The sequence below is a fragment of the Haemaphysalis longicornis genome, unplaced genomic scaffold (assembly GCF_048455015.1).
Source record: "Haemaphysalis longicornis isolate Haplotype H1 unplaced genomic scaffold, Haemaphysalis longicornis Haplotype H1 scaffold_1, whole genome shotgun sequence".
Lineage (NCBI taxonomy): Eukaryota > Metazoa > Arthropoda > Arachnida > Ixodida > Ixodidae > Haemaphysalis > Haemaphysalis longicornis.
This window is the reverse complement of record NW_027526203.1, coordinates 443,097,955-443,114,305: the sequence shown is the minus strand read 5'-3', so window position 1 is coordinate 443,114,305 and position 16,351 is coordinate 443,097,955. Positions and strand designations below refer to the sequence as shown.

The 16,351-nt window shown below is 44.1% G+C and overlaps 1 protein-coding gene across 4 annotated transcripts in view; it reads right to left on the bottom strand.

Moving 5' to 3' along the window:
- Window positions 1–3,474: 3,474 nt before the first annotated feature.
- The window catches only part of Trio (trio Rho guanine nucleotide exchange factor), a 230,230-nt gene continuing 217,353 nt past the window's right edge, over window positions 3,475–16,351 (bottom strand). For 3 of the 4 annotated variants that reach the window (XM_077687540.1, XM_077687542.1, XM_077687541.1), the window contains exons 42-50: window positions 15,976–16,042; window positions 15,765–15,877; window positions 15,496–15,655; window positions 14,960–15,052; window positions 14,299–14,433; window positions 14,023–14,208; window positions 11,965–12,148; window positions 8,972–9,017; window positions 3,475–4,718 (exon numbers count right to left, since the gene is read on the bottom strand). In XM_077687540.1, the coding sequence (XP_077543666.1) occupies window positions 4,274–4,718; window positions 8,972–9,017; window positions 11,965–12,148; window positions 14,023–14,208; window positions 14,299–14,433; window positions 14,960–15,052; window positions 15,496–15,655; window positions 15,765–15,877; window positions 15,976–16,042 (1,429 nt within the window). In that variant the 3' untranslated portion in view covers window positions 3,475–4,273. Of the gene's footprint in view, window positions 4,719–8,035; window positions 8,114–8,971; window positions 9,018–11,964; window positions 12,149–14,022; window positions 14,209–14,298; window positions 14,434–14,959; window positions 15,053–15,495; window positions 15,656–15,764; window positions 15,878–15,975; window positions 16,043–16,351 lie in introns of all 4 variants that reach the window. The other variant, XM_077687543.1, reaches the window with a different exon arrangement.

Genomic DNA, 16,351 nt, shown 5'->3' with positions numbered 1-16,351 from the left:
TCCCTTCAATGTACGAATTCATGTAATCATCCGAGAGAAAAGCAGGATCTATTTGTGCTACCCATTAGTAGTTCATGTTATGCCGCTCCTTGGTGGAGTGTGGTGCCACAACACCGGACAACAGCCACTGACACACCAAAGCGAATGAAGACAAACTATTGTGAATGCCTTGCACTTAAATTTGCAAGTGTGCCATTGCTGTAGTGGTGAATTCAAAGGGGTCCAACCAGCACAATGCGGTAACTATGTGGATAAAGCAGCTGCGTGGTTTAACGAGTGTAGTGCCATCTGGCTGTGTTGAAGCACTGGCCAACTGTGGTTACGTGTGGTGGTCAGACATGTACCAGTTCCCAGAGAAGGTCAATACTGACCCGCGAGGGTACACCAACCGCAGCCAAATGGCCCTACACAAGCAACCACTGAACACTGAACTACAGTGAACAGACTTGAGATAAGGCGGGGAGCACATCCCATAACAGCCTCCCACAGATGTTCCGTTCCATTTTCCCTAAACCCTGCAGCGACGTATCCTTTTCAGGTGCAGCGACTCCAAATGTACTCAAATGCATGAAACATTGCAGGTAAATTTTCTCTCTTTGAACTTCTCTCCACAGCCTTTTCTAAACCTGTTGAGGGAAAGTCAAGAAGTTAACAATTGCACTGTACATGGTGCACGAAGACCGCTACTGCAGGTCGCTGCTGAACTTTTTACACGAGACCGGACTCCATGCCTACCTTTAGACTTGTACAGTGTCATCAATTTCTTGACTACCTGCGATTTTGTACCCCCTCTCTCTCTTCTACATAATGTCTTATCTTTTCTTCATAAACCGCATGGCAAAAATGCGAAAAAAAAAAAAAAAAAAAGCTGCTGCGTCCAGGGCCTTCTGCACACTATTATTATAATGCTTAGAAAATAGACACACACATTTTACAAGACCGTTTAAAACCACATTTATAGTTTGTTTTCCACATGTACAGCTGATACCACTTTAGGAGTCTAAAAATAATGTAACTTCATTCTGGCCTATGCGACGTGTTTTGGTACAATTAAAATGCAGTGCCTCTGCAGTGAAAATGTTCTACTTTTGCGAATTATCCTTGTGACGGTAAAGTCGGGGCTATGACCAAGTGAGCTATGGATCACAGGTTTCCCCAGGAATGCAGTTGTGCACGAGGTGGTTTGCAATCAGACAGCCAAAATAGGTTTTGAAATTTACCTTCTACATGCCTTTTCTGTGGCATGTGGTTGCAGAACAGTCCTTGTACATTAAGCAGGTTATCAACAGAACATGATAGAAGATAGATGCATACTGTGACAGCCAAACCCCAACAACAGATGCCACACCGAGGAACTAAACATTGGAATGCCACTGCAGGGTTCGTACTGGCTTCAATGCAAAAAATGTACGAGTTTTTAAGGCCTTTCGAGGACTCCACCTAATGTTTTATGTGGGATTATCTAAAACTTTTTTTAATCCAATGCAAAAGTTGTTAATTGCACAATACCGAAGAACATTTGTGCACAATACTCATAAGTGCCGACGAATTCTTGCAAGCAGCCCAGCTTTATTTTTTCTTTTGTTTGGTGCAAGTTCTTTCTTCAGTTTTGCTGTTTTTCTTGGAACGTTTGAATTTACAATGTATGGAATGTCCCCTGTGCTTAGCCAGCAAAGGTACCAGCTGAAGACATTGACATGAGAAGACTATCCAAATGGCAGTGGGGCATAGCTCTGTGGTCCCAGCCTTTGACGACAAAGAAGCTCTGTGTGTGCATGCAGCCTGCGAAAGCTCTCTCATGGCTGCCATGTACATACAGTAAATATGTCAATCGCATCTCTTTGTAAATAGATCTCTTCACCATCAACCATGGACTGTCTTATCCCTGTTCTGCAGCCACGTAACAATATTAAATCAGAAACTGTTGCTGCAAGCTTTGCCTCAGTTTTTCTCAAGTTGTCAATCTCCTTTTCTACGCTGAGTCTCTTCGGCTGCCTTCTCCTGGAATTGTGAACTTTGTCCGCACCAAAAGCACTGTTTTGAGCTAACAGAGGTAGCACAATGGCTCGGCCACTTGCAGCATTCTATTCGGGTTCTTCGAACACAGATAAAACTGGAACAGATAAAATTGAATTGAGTCGAAAGTTCACCGCAACGAGAACGTAAGTAATGCACAACAGTGGAACTTCGATGGCATGAGGAGGGCTGACACAAATTTTGAGACAATAGAGTAAAAAAAAAAAAATTCCTGGACAAAGTGCATTGTGCAAAGTGGGCTAAACTTTCAGTATTATAAATGCAGTCTTGCACCACGATGGATAATAAAAATCAGCAGGAGCTATCATAGCCGTACAGTACAAGAAAACAGGTCCGACTTGCGGATTCATAGATATCGCATCTTACTATACCATTAGAGTTTTGCAACTCTAGGATTGTGGCAAGTTCAGGTAATTTCCTTCACTAAATATAGAAATTAGCACTCAAGTTTTATAATGAGTAATGTAGCCAGAAGGGGTATGGGAAAATGGCTTCAAATCTAGTTCCAATGCGAATCCCTTCAACAGAGTACCGTAAGAATTCCTGATATAATGAACAGATAACCCCAGCAAGTTTCATTTTGCTAACTTAGGAGCGCAGTAAATTGAGATTTGAGAAAGATTGTAATTTAGTATTAGTATTGTATCTATTTGTTCACGATTACAACGTGTCCCAGTAATTTCACCCGCAGTTCACCAAGACGGAATAGCCTTTGTGGCTATTGTGACGACACTGGCCGATTGGTGTAGGCGACGGTGTCTTACGTGACCACACTTGTCGAGCGAACACGTTTCGTAAAACGATTATTTTCTACCTTAACAAAAACAAGCCAGGTACAATACGGTCAAAAACAAAGGCAGAAAATGGGCTGCCAATGTATGGTGGCACCATCTAGGTTGGGTAACAGTAAACAAGGCACCCCAGCACATATAACGTCATTGTAGATGTTGCGAAAACACGCGATTTGGCGGGAAAACCAAAATTTTCACTGAAATCAATTCATTTGTCAGTGAATAAAGCACCCTTTGCTTCCGGACAATTGCTAGAGGCACTACAAAACACGAAATCTTTTGAATAAAACAAACTTGTATTTTGTCTGCATGGCCCCTTTAATATACTGTCTTTTTAGCACACACATTTGCAATATGGGCAACATCCAGTTTTCTGCCTCTAGCATGCCAGTTGCCACATAACTGGCCACAACAGCCCCAGTTAGCGTGTGTAAGTGGTTACGGAAACAGCCACTGCTGCTGCATTCCAGGCTTTCTTGCACGAAAGCAGTGGGAGAGGCTCCCCCAAGGCACCTTCAAGGAGGAATGGACGCATGCTGGGCTTGCACTTACCTGTTCGCTGCATGTTCCCACGGTCGGGGCCAAAGGGGGTGCACACGGTTAGTGCTGAAGAGCCCATTCAGTGAGCACAACAAACAAGGGGACATGCAAGTGAACAAGTTTATTATAAAATCATTTAGCCATAAATACTGACTAGTACTTTATACATCCCTTGCTTCCTCCATCCTGCAATGGGTCCATGAAACGCACATAATGTACAGGTTGTATTTCACACTATACAAAACAAGCCATCCTCCAGCCAGTGTAAAATATTATGCATCTCCCTCGCTCTGCCCAGCCACAGAGGAGCCCAGGCCACTTGCTCGACGCCACCCTCGAAAGACGGAAGAGGAAAGGACTGCGGCTGGCCGGGAAACACGGGCCGCCGCAGCAGCATTGCCTGCCAAGGTACTGTGTTTTTATGTAGTCTCATCTTCCACCGTGTGTCAATTTGGCTGAATCGCTAGCTCACTACCCATCGTCGGGGGGCCCCAGAGACTAGGAGGGCACGAGGGGGAACAACGGGTGCAACACTGCAGAAGAATCACAACGGCCAGAACGAACACTCCCCACTAGCCCAGGGGGGAGGGAGGAAGCTGAGCATTTGTCGGCCTCGGAGGATGAGGGACCCGTGGCCAGCCCGTGGGGGGCAGCAAACAACACTACGGTGAACAACAGCTAGGCCCGCCGCCGGACGTCCCCGTGCCAGCGAGGCACGCCATGTATACCTATGTACAACATTCAGACTCGGATTAGCAATGCCGTGAGTAGCCGCACACATGCCGCGCCGCCGCATGGGTGCTCCCGCGCAGGGCATTGGCCGACAAGCATGCGTGGTGAGTGGGGGGGTCACAGTGATCATCACACTTTGCAGCGGAGCTGTACACATATCTACAGTGGCGGTGTCAGTCCTGCGCGCTGCTGGCCAGGGGAGCCTCGAGGGGGGCCCTTACCGTCTCGGACCAGCGGCGGCCGTCGGCGGCCGGCTCGAGCGTGGCCGCCGCCCGGCTGGCCGAGTCCAGGCTGTGGCTGAAGCAGAGCGCTGCATCGGGCTTGGCCGCCGGCTGCTGCTGGGCCTTGGGGCGCAGCGTGTTGCGGAATCCCTCCAGGAAGGTGCGCTTGCCCTTGCCCGGGCTGTGCTGCGGCGGCTTGCGGTCCTCGGCCTCGGCCGGCCTCACCAGCTTCTTGTCCCGCTGGCGCATCGACTTGGACGTGCTGCCACCCACGCCCACGCCCACGCCGCTCTCCGCCACCGCCACGCCGCCCCGTGCGCACTTGTGAGCCGCCGCCGGGTGCGACAACGTCTTGCGCAGTGACGGGTTCCACAGAGAGCTCAGCTCGGGCGCCGAGCTGCAAGCACCGTACACAGTCAAACTCCGCCTACGGTGGCTGGGGGCAGGCCGGCACACGTCCGATCGCTCACATTTGTCAGGAAAAGAGCCTCTTAATAAAAAAAGCCCCTTTACAATCGACTGAATTTAAGTAAGACGTGCTCAGCCAGATCTTTTTTGCCTTTTTTTAAAAACTGCAGACGAAGAACTTAGCATTGTAGACAAGTGGGACTAGACAAGTGGGACATGCACAAGGTGAGAACCCTGGTCACATGCCAGACCTCACGCACAGCAATGCCAGATGTTATTTCAGCTAAAGGTTGTTCGCTACAAAAAAAAAAAAAAAAAAAAAAAAAAAAAAAAAAAAAGTGATCAGTCAAAAGGATTAGGAACCTGACATACTGCAATTTTGATCACCTTGATGCATTATAGCACCTACTGCTAATATATCTTGTGCAAACAAATGATAAAGCAAAAATTCCAAAGTCCAAAACTTCCAAAAAGCAAGGACAATGAAAGTTACTGTCATTTTCCCACCAACAAAGTTGTTAAAAGCACTACGACAGATAACAAATCTGCGCAACGGCAAAGAACTAGAGTCTACATTGCCACTATCTCCATCATGTTCTCCTTTAAAAGTGCCATCATAGCTCAGCATGATATCACTTGAGAGAGAAAAAAAAAAAAAAAAAAGCAACTGGCATGCTTTCCACCAGCTCATGATGCCACTGTAGCAACATCAGCCCATTCCAGCGATGGTAAGCTTATGAAAGCAAGACCACTGAAACTGCTCGCAGATTTGAACGCGGACTGCCTCTATGAAAACTAGTCTATAAGGAACAAAGACATTTTCAAATTTTCTATGCTCTTCACTACAGCGATGTGCTGGCAAAATTACAAAACCTGCACACAAAACTGTGCTCTTTTTCCAGATTGATAGAGATGGGGATTTGCTCACTATGAAACGACCCTTGCAGAAAGATTCTCCATTGCAGTGTGACAGTGAACATTTGAATCATTGCCTTTCACTTGAAGTCCATAAGTATCCATGCGCCAGGGCTACAAAGTTGATCACACCTCCCAGAATTCATTCTTCAGTGTATCATGCTGCCTTCAGTTAAAGTAATTTAACTTTCAGGGCATAATAATCTTCTCATTAAAGTCTACAGAAAAACAGCTTTTCGTAGCATGCCATTGCTAACCTTGAACACAGCCTGTGTGTCGACAATGAACACCCAAGATATAACTTGCCTTGAAAAAAATTCAAGTTGACATTAGGATGAAATATTAGAAAAATAAAAGTTATCAGTTAAAGGTAGAAAATTTCAATTTTTATGTGAGCAATTAAAGCATAAATTCTGCAAGCTAAACAAAAGGTCAATTTCAGATGCCATGCGAAAATGCATAGTCCTACAAAGCTTGCGAAAAGCAATGCGACAAAATAAAGAAAGGAGGTGAAGCAGGGTAAAAAATACCACAGCAATGTAAATGGAATGGATTGGGGAGGCCAATGATAAGAAAAATCATCTAGCACAACACAAGCTGGGGTCAACAAAGCATTGCTAACTAAAAAGAGCCAAGTCAAGCCTTGTTTATCCAATGCTCAATGAGAAAATTTAACATGAACAATCGCCATTTCAGTAACAGTGTCGCCATATCACCAATTGCCCATAACTAAGCAATAAATCCTGCAGTGCCCTATGTCTGTATGCTGAAACGTTCAAACCACCCCAGAAAGTGCTTGTTTAGCTAAAGTTCAAATTAAGGTACAGAAATTTTGCCTTTACAGTTGAATTACACGGCCACGGAAGCAGAAGATTCAAATTGAGGGGCTTACATGCTAAGGCTACATCCGGGCTATGAGGCAGAAAGTGGTGGAATGCTACGAATTAGCTTAGACCACTAGGCGATATTTAAGATGCACTGAAATCTCGTGCCCACAGCCTTTTTCGTTTTTCATCTCCATTAGGAAATCACCCCCTGTAGCCCTGAACTCGTGTCGTCGTGCTCAGCAGCACACATTAGCCACTGATCCACCAAGGTGGGCGTGGTTTGGGACAATACAATGTGAAACATTGGATGCGGTACCTGCATGACATGTGGCTAACAAGAAATGATTAGTTATCGTCCTAACAACAGGTTGCAAGGCCTACATTACTGCTGAAGTGACGTTTCGATGCACAAAAGCAAGTAAGCAAGGGAGTGCTACCAATGTTAACACTGCACAATTAAGTGCATTTCTAAAGACAAGACTATGCGTTTTTTGGAAACTGAAACACGTATAGCTCAAGGTGTCTACTGCTAAAGCAGATTGTTGAATATACCGACATTTCGACTAATACTTTAACAAAAGGCATGTCCACATTGATATATGTTACAAGATGAACTAGAATACCTTCAATGGCAAACTTTGACATAAAGGATTATGGGATAAGGGATTCCTGAACTGCTTTGCGCTAATAAAATTATCATCCTTATTGAATTTCCCTGATAATTTGGTAATTAAATCTCACAAAATTGTACATTTTTAACATCATAAACGTGCGCAAAGAGTCATCATTGTAATATTGTCACTTCTTGTTGGGGAAGCACCTACCGATACCACGGCACCACATTTAGTTGTAAATGCTATTGAGTGCATTACTGTTTGATGGCGTTGACTATGCGCATAGCTCACTTGCAGTCAAGAGTCAAGCCCTAACCAAGCCCTACTGAGGCAAAACTGCATCCGAGTCTTTATTGTGTCGTAGTGATACAGGTTAGCAACTTCTATGCACGGTGCCGTCAAGCAAACAGGGGCAGCTTCCTGAACAATTATGAAAACATAAAAAGTGCTCAGGATGAGTCAGTTTCTGCAGCAGCACAGCAGGTACGTCCGATGTAAGAATCTTTTGTGGGACACTGTTGGGCAACTGATCCCTGAATGCCGATCAGGGCACTTGTAACAAGCACAATACAAAAAGCGTCTCCCTAAGACGAATTTCTGATAATAAGAACAAATCCCTTCGAGTTCATCTTAATGGGAGCTTACTGGACAACAGCAGCGAGTGGTGAAGGTGGAATCCGCTGCCACAATGCCTTAGCCAAAGTGCCCTACACAACCTCAAATAGGCTACAGCCCATTAAGAACCTTTCAGCAAATCCTAACTGATGCACAGTGCGCGAAAAGCAATACCAATCGTTCCTTATGCACAGCTCGGTGGACCAGGGTACACGAATGACTGGTCTTTCCCCACCCTTACCCGACTTGCCAAGAAGCCAGAGGCAGCAGATAAACAAGGCTTTACTATGTCACTCAGAGAAAGAATGTCGGGCAGAGACAGCAACCTTACTTACAAAATAGAACCACGGGGTTGGTTATGCGGGGTTTTGGAAGGAGATCAAATTTGGAATGTTTTGCTTGGGGAAGGTGGCCTGGGGGAGGGTGCAAACAAAGCCAGGGTTACACATCTCGGAATGCCAGGGAGGCGCCCCCAACAATACAGCTGGCATGCAAGTGCCCACAAGAGCAGCCTGCTGGGATGGAGGCCAGGCACGATCCAGAGCTAACCAGCCTTGGCTCTCGGCAGCAAAATGCCAAACACAAATGCTTGTGACAGCAAAGCATATAGGGCCACTCTACAGCTCCGCAAATGATGCCTGCGGCCCAGCAGATGCACGGCCATTGCACGAGTACTGCTAACTAAGGCCAGGGCCGCAACATCTTGTCAAATGGTGCGAATGAAATAGAAACTCAAACTTGCGCAAATAAACGCTTGAAAGCAGAAGCAGAAACTTAGGCTCGCAAAAGCAATGCCACAGCATGGCAAGAAGTCTTAGCGCAAGTGCAGAATATATACATATACATGTATGCATACACGTACATACCACGCACCTTTTCTCTCACAGTAATTGCAAATACAGAAGTCAAAATATTCAAGAAAGTTGCAATGAACCAACAAATCGCGTAGTAGTTTACCAGCAGTAGAGCTAGCAGGTGCTACTTGCAGTTAAATTTTATCCACATGGTTATGCTGCAGCTTTTATGTTATCCTAAATGCTAATAAGTGCCATTTAGAACCAAAGACATGGCTAAACTGATTTTAGAGCACAGTTCCTAGCTTTGTTTTATGCAAGCTATAAGGGCAGGCCTTTGGATGGCCTGAATATTCCTGTCTCTACTTCGAGGGACCCTCCTGTGAAAGGATTGGTCAATCAAACAGCAACAGTTTTGACATGACAACTAACTGCAAACTTAATCATATCAGTTGTATAAAAAGGTCTTGTACTTACATGTCCTTCGTGAGCTCTTTTTGATAAGCTATAGGAGACTGTATGGCTGTGAGAAAAAGAAAAATCGCAGGTAAGTGACTCATGTACATACCAATAATGTTACACGGGAACATTCAAAGGTTATCAAAATAATCTTGGCTGAACATATGTTAAGGCCTATTCACAGTGGAAGCTCGACGATACGAATCTCGCGGGACTGCGAAAAATATTCGTGTCCTCCAAAATTCGTACGAACTAACTAAGACCGAAAATTGAGCACACACAAAAAAAGTTTGTTTATTTTCTTACTTTCACGTGAAGAAATCTGTGATGTTTTGCTTTTTTTTTAACCTCCATGTCGCCGAGCAGTCCTTTCTGGAGCGTGTAAAACATTGCACTCTTCTCACTCATCGTGCCCAAGCTTATTACATGCCACACCATGTCAAGGGCATGAAGGGTTTCGCTCATCGATGCTGCTTGTTCACTTCCACTGCAGTCCTCTTTTTCATTGATGTTCAGTCCAGCCGCAGTCACTTCCTTGAAGCACATCAGGTAGATGCCTTCAACTTTGACATGATGGGCTGTCTTGGCCTGCTTGACATTCACGCTGAAGTGCTGCACATTTTGCAAAATCATGCCGCGTTGCCCAACGATGTTGCACAATGTCGACAGCGGCAGGCTGAGCTCTTCTGCCAAGTCACTGCGCTTCCTTTTTGGTTTGCTGTCGGCTATTCAGAATCTCCAGCTTCTCCTTGAAGGAAAGGGCTTTCCTTTTACGCGACATAGCCGACAGCCTGGTTTATTTGGTTGGGAGAAGCCTGTTCACACTAAAAACCTTGCACAGACGTCTCAGCAACCAAACATCCACTGTGAGCAGGTGACAGCAATGGCGAAGAGAGGGTCAAAAGTCCCCGCATTCCGAAAGCACGGCCCCCCCACCTAAGATCAACGGGACTCCAGAAACTGAGCGACGTTGAGTTAATAGCCGAATGCGTCACAAGCGCCTGCCTGCCCAAGGCCATCAAGGCGTTCTTCTCCCTGGAGCGACGTTGCCCAGATCCTGGCGAAACGGCTGCAGTAAAATTGGAGCAGTGTGCATGCGTGCTCACCACAACAGCCCGGCTATTCCTGGAGGAAGTTAAAAAGACGAGAAAGAGCCCCTATGTCTGTTCCCGGAGAAAGTGTCACACAGAGGAGAAAGAGCCCGTGCGTCCATTCTTGGAGAAAGAGCGACAAAGAGGGAAGAGAGAGCTGGTGCCCTATATGTTGCCGTCACTTGCTCAGTGGTCACGGCGGCTCTCACACATCAAGTGCCTCCCCAGCTCGTTCGTGTCATCCGCCGGGTCACAGAGCCGAAATTTTTCCCATTGTAACAGCCGAAACAGCCGAAATTTTGCCCATTGCAAATAATCCAATTTTGCCAGGTCTTCTCACAAATTCGTATCATCCCGAAATTCGTATCACACAGAATCGTATCATCGAGATTCCACTCTAACCATACAATAAGCATTAAAAAAAAAAAAAAGTCACGTGTATCTTCCTTTAATTGTCCCGTAGTTAATTCAAATTTTCAATTATTGTGGCTTCTCCACGCCCAAGCTACATTTGGGCTATGAAGTGTGTTGTAGTGGAGGGCTCTGGATCAGTTATGACCAAGGTTAACAAGGTCCTTTTAATGACAAGCAACATGACTAAAAGGATTGACCAGGAATAATCAAATCTTGTTATAACAACTACTGATATAGTGAATTATTGCGTAAAATTTGAAATTTAGTCACTTAATTTCTGTGCAAGATTTGCTTTTATAATGAAACAAATAATATCAGATCATATTGATTTTAGTGAAGGAGTTCTTACCGCTGGTTATCTAAAAAGAGTGTCTAATTAAGAGTTGAAAGCCAAAGCCTATTAAAAACAATTTTCAAATGCAACCATGATAACACTACAACCACCCAACACTTCACAAGCCCATTTCAAGTGTTTGCGACATGTGTTCGCCTTGCATTCACAAAGTGAGTGGGTTGTTACCAACTTTTTTCTTCCCACAATGTCAGCTTTGTATACCCCCTTTGCCCACTCTGGGTCTAGTTTTTATGGCAGTATCCATTAACCTGTTGAATAATTCACAACATGTACTAGAGAACAACACAGATGAAAAGGAACACCACACAGTGTTGGACAAAGCCAACTTGCCCAGGAATCTGTACTTGCGTCCATAAACCTCGTATCACTGCCACTAAATGAGGATGTGAAAATGGTATGACTAGTGCCCAGCTATAAACAAAGCTAGCGAAACAACCGATTAGAATAAAAATGTAAGAAATGGATAGTTTGAGTCATTTCATTGTGCACAGAACCTAAACTGGATATAACTTTCTTCTTAAACGTATGGAATTTTCTTATATGCCAAGTTCTCTACCTTCGATCGTAACATCTATTGCAAGGTCAGTTACTGCCCGCTCAAAAGGGGAAGCAGAAAAGCAGCCAGATAGTACTTTATAACGTAAATTTCCATTCGTGTGGCTATAAGTTTTGCAGAGAGACAGCTGAAATTGAAGCTGCGGTGTTGTTACACTCTCCTCTGGTCCTTAAAGAACACAAGTTCATAAAAAGTAAGCCAATATCTAGTGCTACCCAATAAAGTTTGGGCCCACCAACTTATGCTGCAGTAGCAAAAACTGATTGTGTGGCTGTTATCAGCATCATAAAAAAAAAAAAAAAAACTATTAAAACAGCTACAACGTGAAAAGGAACAAAGACACGAAGAAACAACAGGACGAGTGCTGTCTCATGTCTTTGTTCCTTCTTCCGCTGTAGCTATTTTAATATGAACTACCAACTGGCCCAACAGCACATCCTGTTACGCTAAAAAACACTGAAAATTTTAAGTGCACAGGTAAAAAGTAATAAAAATGGCTTGGAGACCAAGGTTTCTCTTAAGGTTGAGTAAAACAGGCTTTGTTCGGATCATGATGCCAGACAAATTTTATGATGAAAGAGAAGGAAGGCAGTACCTCGAAGAAAGTCCAGCTGAGTTTCTAAAATGGCCCTGATATTTGAGACCCATTTGTTGCGAGCTTCCATGGAGGGTGTCTGGATGATGAAAGATACACCTTCCTGGTGTGGGTCTTTAGAGCAAAGGGTGAACTTTAGTGGGTCGCCATCTTCCGTGTGTTCGTTGAGCGACATCTTGTTAACCTGAGTAGGAAACAGTACATGGTTGGCAAGCTTAATAAGGTGTTCTGTAATACAGTTGTAAATGAATGACATATATATAAAAAATGAACTATACATGAAAAAGGATGCTCACACTGTTAAAAGTCTCATTTGTGCAAATCTCTGCCACATCTCTGGCTACAAGCTTTTAAAAAGCACACACAAAAAAGGTATATTAGGGGATAAAAGTTATGCAGAATTCACAATGTTGTTGGCTCCATTGCAATTCGTTGTTAGCTTCAGCTGTGCTCGTGCACTACTCCTCCATGAGACATTGGAGGGGCTTCCAATGAAATGGAAAGCACACAGTTTTGTTCACAAATCAATGAATATAAGAAGTACTTCTCCTTTTTACTCCATATGCTTATTTTTCCCCGAGGTCATAAATCATGAAATCACACATTACTTGCAGCCATTCGAAAACCATCCTACCAAAGGTTGCATTTTTCACTTGCAAGCTGATTTACTTTGACAATAAGCACAAGATATTACTACCGCCATTTGTGACACCAGATGCCAACAATAGCCTGTTAGCTGCAACAGCTATATGTGTCATTTTTGTGTTTGTGAAACAGCAGCTGTCACCCTGCGCACCATTTATGCGAACAACTTATGTTAATTTGGGAATAGAGGTAACCTTCTTCGTTAGTTTAGCATCCCTTTCCCAATTAGTAACTAGAACTTTCCAAGGTTAAGGGCATGCATTATAACGTTCTAAGAAAACCCAGGCAAAACAGTGGAGAGGTTGCAGCCCACCTTGAAGACCAAATTAGCCCGCACTAGCCAATTATTAAAGTGAAGCTTTAGTGTTCTCACTGATGGCGTCTGTAACGAGAAAACGCCCTGCAGGAAAGCCAACTTTCTCAGACGATGATGATGAATGATTGTGGCTGAAGTGAAAGAACAAAACTCTTCCCGTGGCTGGAATTTAACCTGGGTCACTCGCGTTATGAAGCCGGTGTCTATCTAATTGCTCCATTTCGACATGGTCGAAGCGGTTTCGAGACGACAACCAAAGAATCCATCATGAGAAATCTTCACATTCAACCACTGTCTTTGTTAGACGGAGGGGTGCACAATTTTACTAGATGGCTTTGCTGACCACACCATATCTCTTTGAAAATTAACATTATGCTAACTCGTACTGCTTTCCGATTATCCAGAGTACTTACGAAAAGTGGTAGTTTTCGTTTATTTTTTATTTCTTTTATTACGCTAATCATTAGTTTTCTAAGAGCTAGCACCAGGTCACTGAAGCAGGAGCCAGGATTATACTGATATGCATTGCGTGTTTACTTTCATGAAAGAGCTATTTTTAGCAGAGCACCTTAGTTCAAAGGAGATTTAACACCACCATATGCCAGAGAAGATGTCACACTAATCTTCGGTGCCCTGGAGAAAGGTTCAGATTTTTGTCTTGGAGTTCTGAAATTCACAGGACTGATTTCTTTGAAGCTTTGAACACGGGATACTGAGGCGGACACCTCGCCTTGTGCGCACTTCCAAGTTCAGATATTGTTTTACCAGTTCCAGGGTCATGGCCGCTGCCAGCTCCAACTTTGCGGGCATTAGATTTTCATGTCAAATTACACAAAAATGAGTTCTCCAGAGATACATAAATTTTTGCCCTGTTCACATTCAGGTTGACTCTTTGCCCTACATAAAACATCCCTTTTCTGCGATGGTTTTACCAGACTCTAAATGGTTTGCCTTTAGAGCAAAATTGCTGGGGATGGGACCAATTCATTAAAATCCAGTAAAGCAGCTACGCAATCGAAACCCACAGGAAGGCTATGGACAAAGCCCGTAATCTGGGATACTGGCGCCCCAGGGGCTCTGAATATGGCGAGACTCACCTGCAAGTGATTCTTGTAGATGTATGCCTGATTTGAGAAGGGCGTCTTCACTCCGACTGCTTCACTTAGAATGATGATCTGCTCGAAGAGGAACACCTGACGTTCCCGAAACTTGGCACCCGTTGACGGTTCACTCACTAAAAGCAGTCCCTGCAGGAGCAGCTTACCCTGGGCAGTGATCTTGCCCTGGCAAGAAGAAAGCAGCACACATAAAAAGCTTTGGCACAGGGAACACTGTCAAAAAAGAAGGATGCGGCCACGGGGGAAGGCACCTACGTCGAAACCTTGCAGCCTTCCCACGTTCATCATATCGTTGGCAGCCTTGGGAACCACATGCATGATGTGCACAGCTTTCCGAAGGTCTTCTGCCTCCTTATGCAACTGCGCCCTTTCAGTGTACTTCAGAATGTCCTGGAAAAAAAAAAACAGCAGCACACAATGCAGAAGCAAGCGTGCAGGCAAGCAACCACATCAATCTGTCAAATCTGTGGAAGCCGCACTGGAGGGAGGAGGAAGTTGAGGTTTAATGGCGCAGCAACCTTTCGGTTATAATGCGCCAAACACAAGGTAAGAAGATATCAATGTAAGTTAAAAGTTTTGCTCAAAGTATCATACATATAGAAATGATTATTTTTAAAAACAGTTCCGTGAGATGAAGTAGCTAAAACTGGTGTAAAAAGCCAGTGTCTCTGAAAACTTCAAAAACTTTAGTCAAAGGTACAATTGGTTCATCACCAAGTAAAAGCATTGGGTGTAAGGGTATACAAAAGGTGTATAAAGCTCTAAAATGTCTAATGCGGGCCGCTTCTAGGTATGGACAACTTATTAGGATATGTAGTACAGTAAGAGGTTCTCCGCAGTGCTCGCAAATGGGTTCCTGTTCCTTTTTCAACAGGAAGCCGCACTGGAGACACTGCAACTATAGGCCGTTGCTCACCTTAAGAAGCAGCTGGTACTTCATGATCCGCTGAACAGGCTTAATGAGCAAATCAGGCAGTTGCAACTTGTGCCCCAACTTCTGCCGAATTTCCTGAAAGCCAGGTCACAATGCAGTTTTTATGCAGTTAGCCCCTGTACTGCAATACTTGGGGGTTTGAACAAAAATATTCGCACTGTTATGCAAGAGGGTTGTCTTGAAAGCCCCCAACTGTTTTGAACACCTCATTCTCAGGAAGCAGTTGCATAGCATTCATAGAGCCTGGCGTAAATTGTTATAAGCAATGCCACTACTAACTCCACCCGAGTTTTATTTCCGACATCTGCACAGCCAAGCATGCATGCATACCACATGTAAAAAATTTGATGGTGGGTTGGGTTCTGGAAAAGAATTAAGTTATTTAGTGGGCCTAAGGCTGTGACCACTTGGTTTTTTTTTTTTTTTTTTCAATGCAGCTATCTACCAAGCTCTTAGAGCAATACACTGTCATCAAACAAAAGCCACCACTAGACAAAACACAAAGAGCAAGTACTTACTTCAAAATAAGTGTCGATGTATTCAGAAACTATATACTCAGACTTGGGTTTGTTCTGACAGTACACGACGTACATGTTGAGCCTCCTCTCGTAACGCCGAAACAGCAAACCAAGACGTTCTGGCTCTTCTAAGCATTTTTCTAACTCAGCTAAAAACAGGCTGGAAAGTGGAGAAGAAAAGAAAAAGAAAGGCACAGTTTAGACACTAGGCTTTTCCCTCAGCCTGCCTCTGATCAGACAGCAGAAAACTTCAACAAGGAAGAACTTACTCCCTGTGCCACTCATAGATGGCTTCTATGTTTCCGAATATAATTTTGTCTTTCCCATTTTTTAAGTCTTCCGGCATGGGTACTTCCCCAGACTGCATAACAGCAATGTAGCCCTGCACAATTAAACACAAAAAATGCACTGTAAGTACACTTCCCAGCCTGCATGCAACACTGCAAATCCCAGAGAAACAATGAAAATATGGGGTCATACCTCAACAATGTAGCCAAGGTCGATCACATACTGCTGCTCTGTGTCAACGAGTTCCTTCAACACGAAGCTGTACGGGGAAGAGTTGATTGAACCTCTCAGTAGGTGTAAAACGCAACCACATAGCACAGTTAAGTGCAGAATATCATTTGCTAGAGAGCTGTGAAATTGTGCTCAGCTGCTCTTAACAATGGGACCTAATTAACCAACATGTAAGGGTTTCAATTTTGCTGTTAGGGTATTCAGGCTCACACAAAATAATCAGAAGTCCCAGTGCTCAGGAAGGTTATTTTTACACCCCCAAGTACACTTATCTGGAAGTTTTGAAGTTTAAAGTAATATTGTAATCAGTTTACAATCAGCTTGAGCTATTATAAAT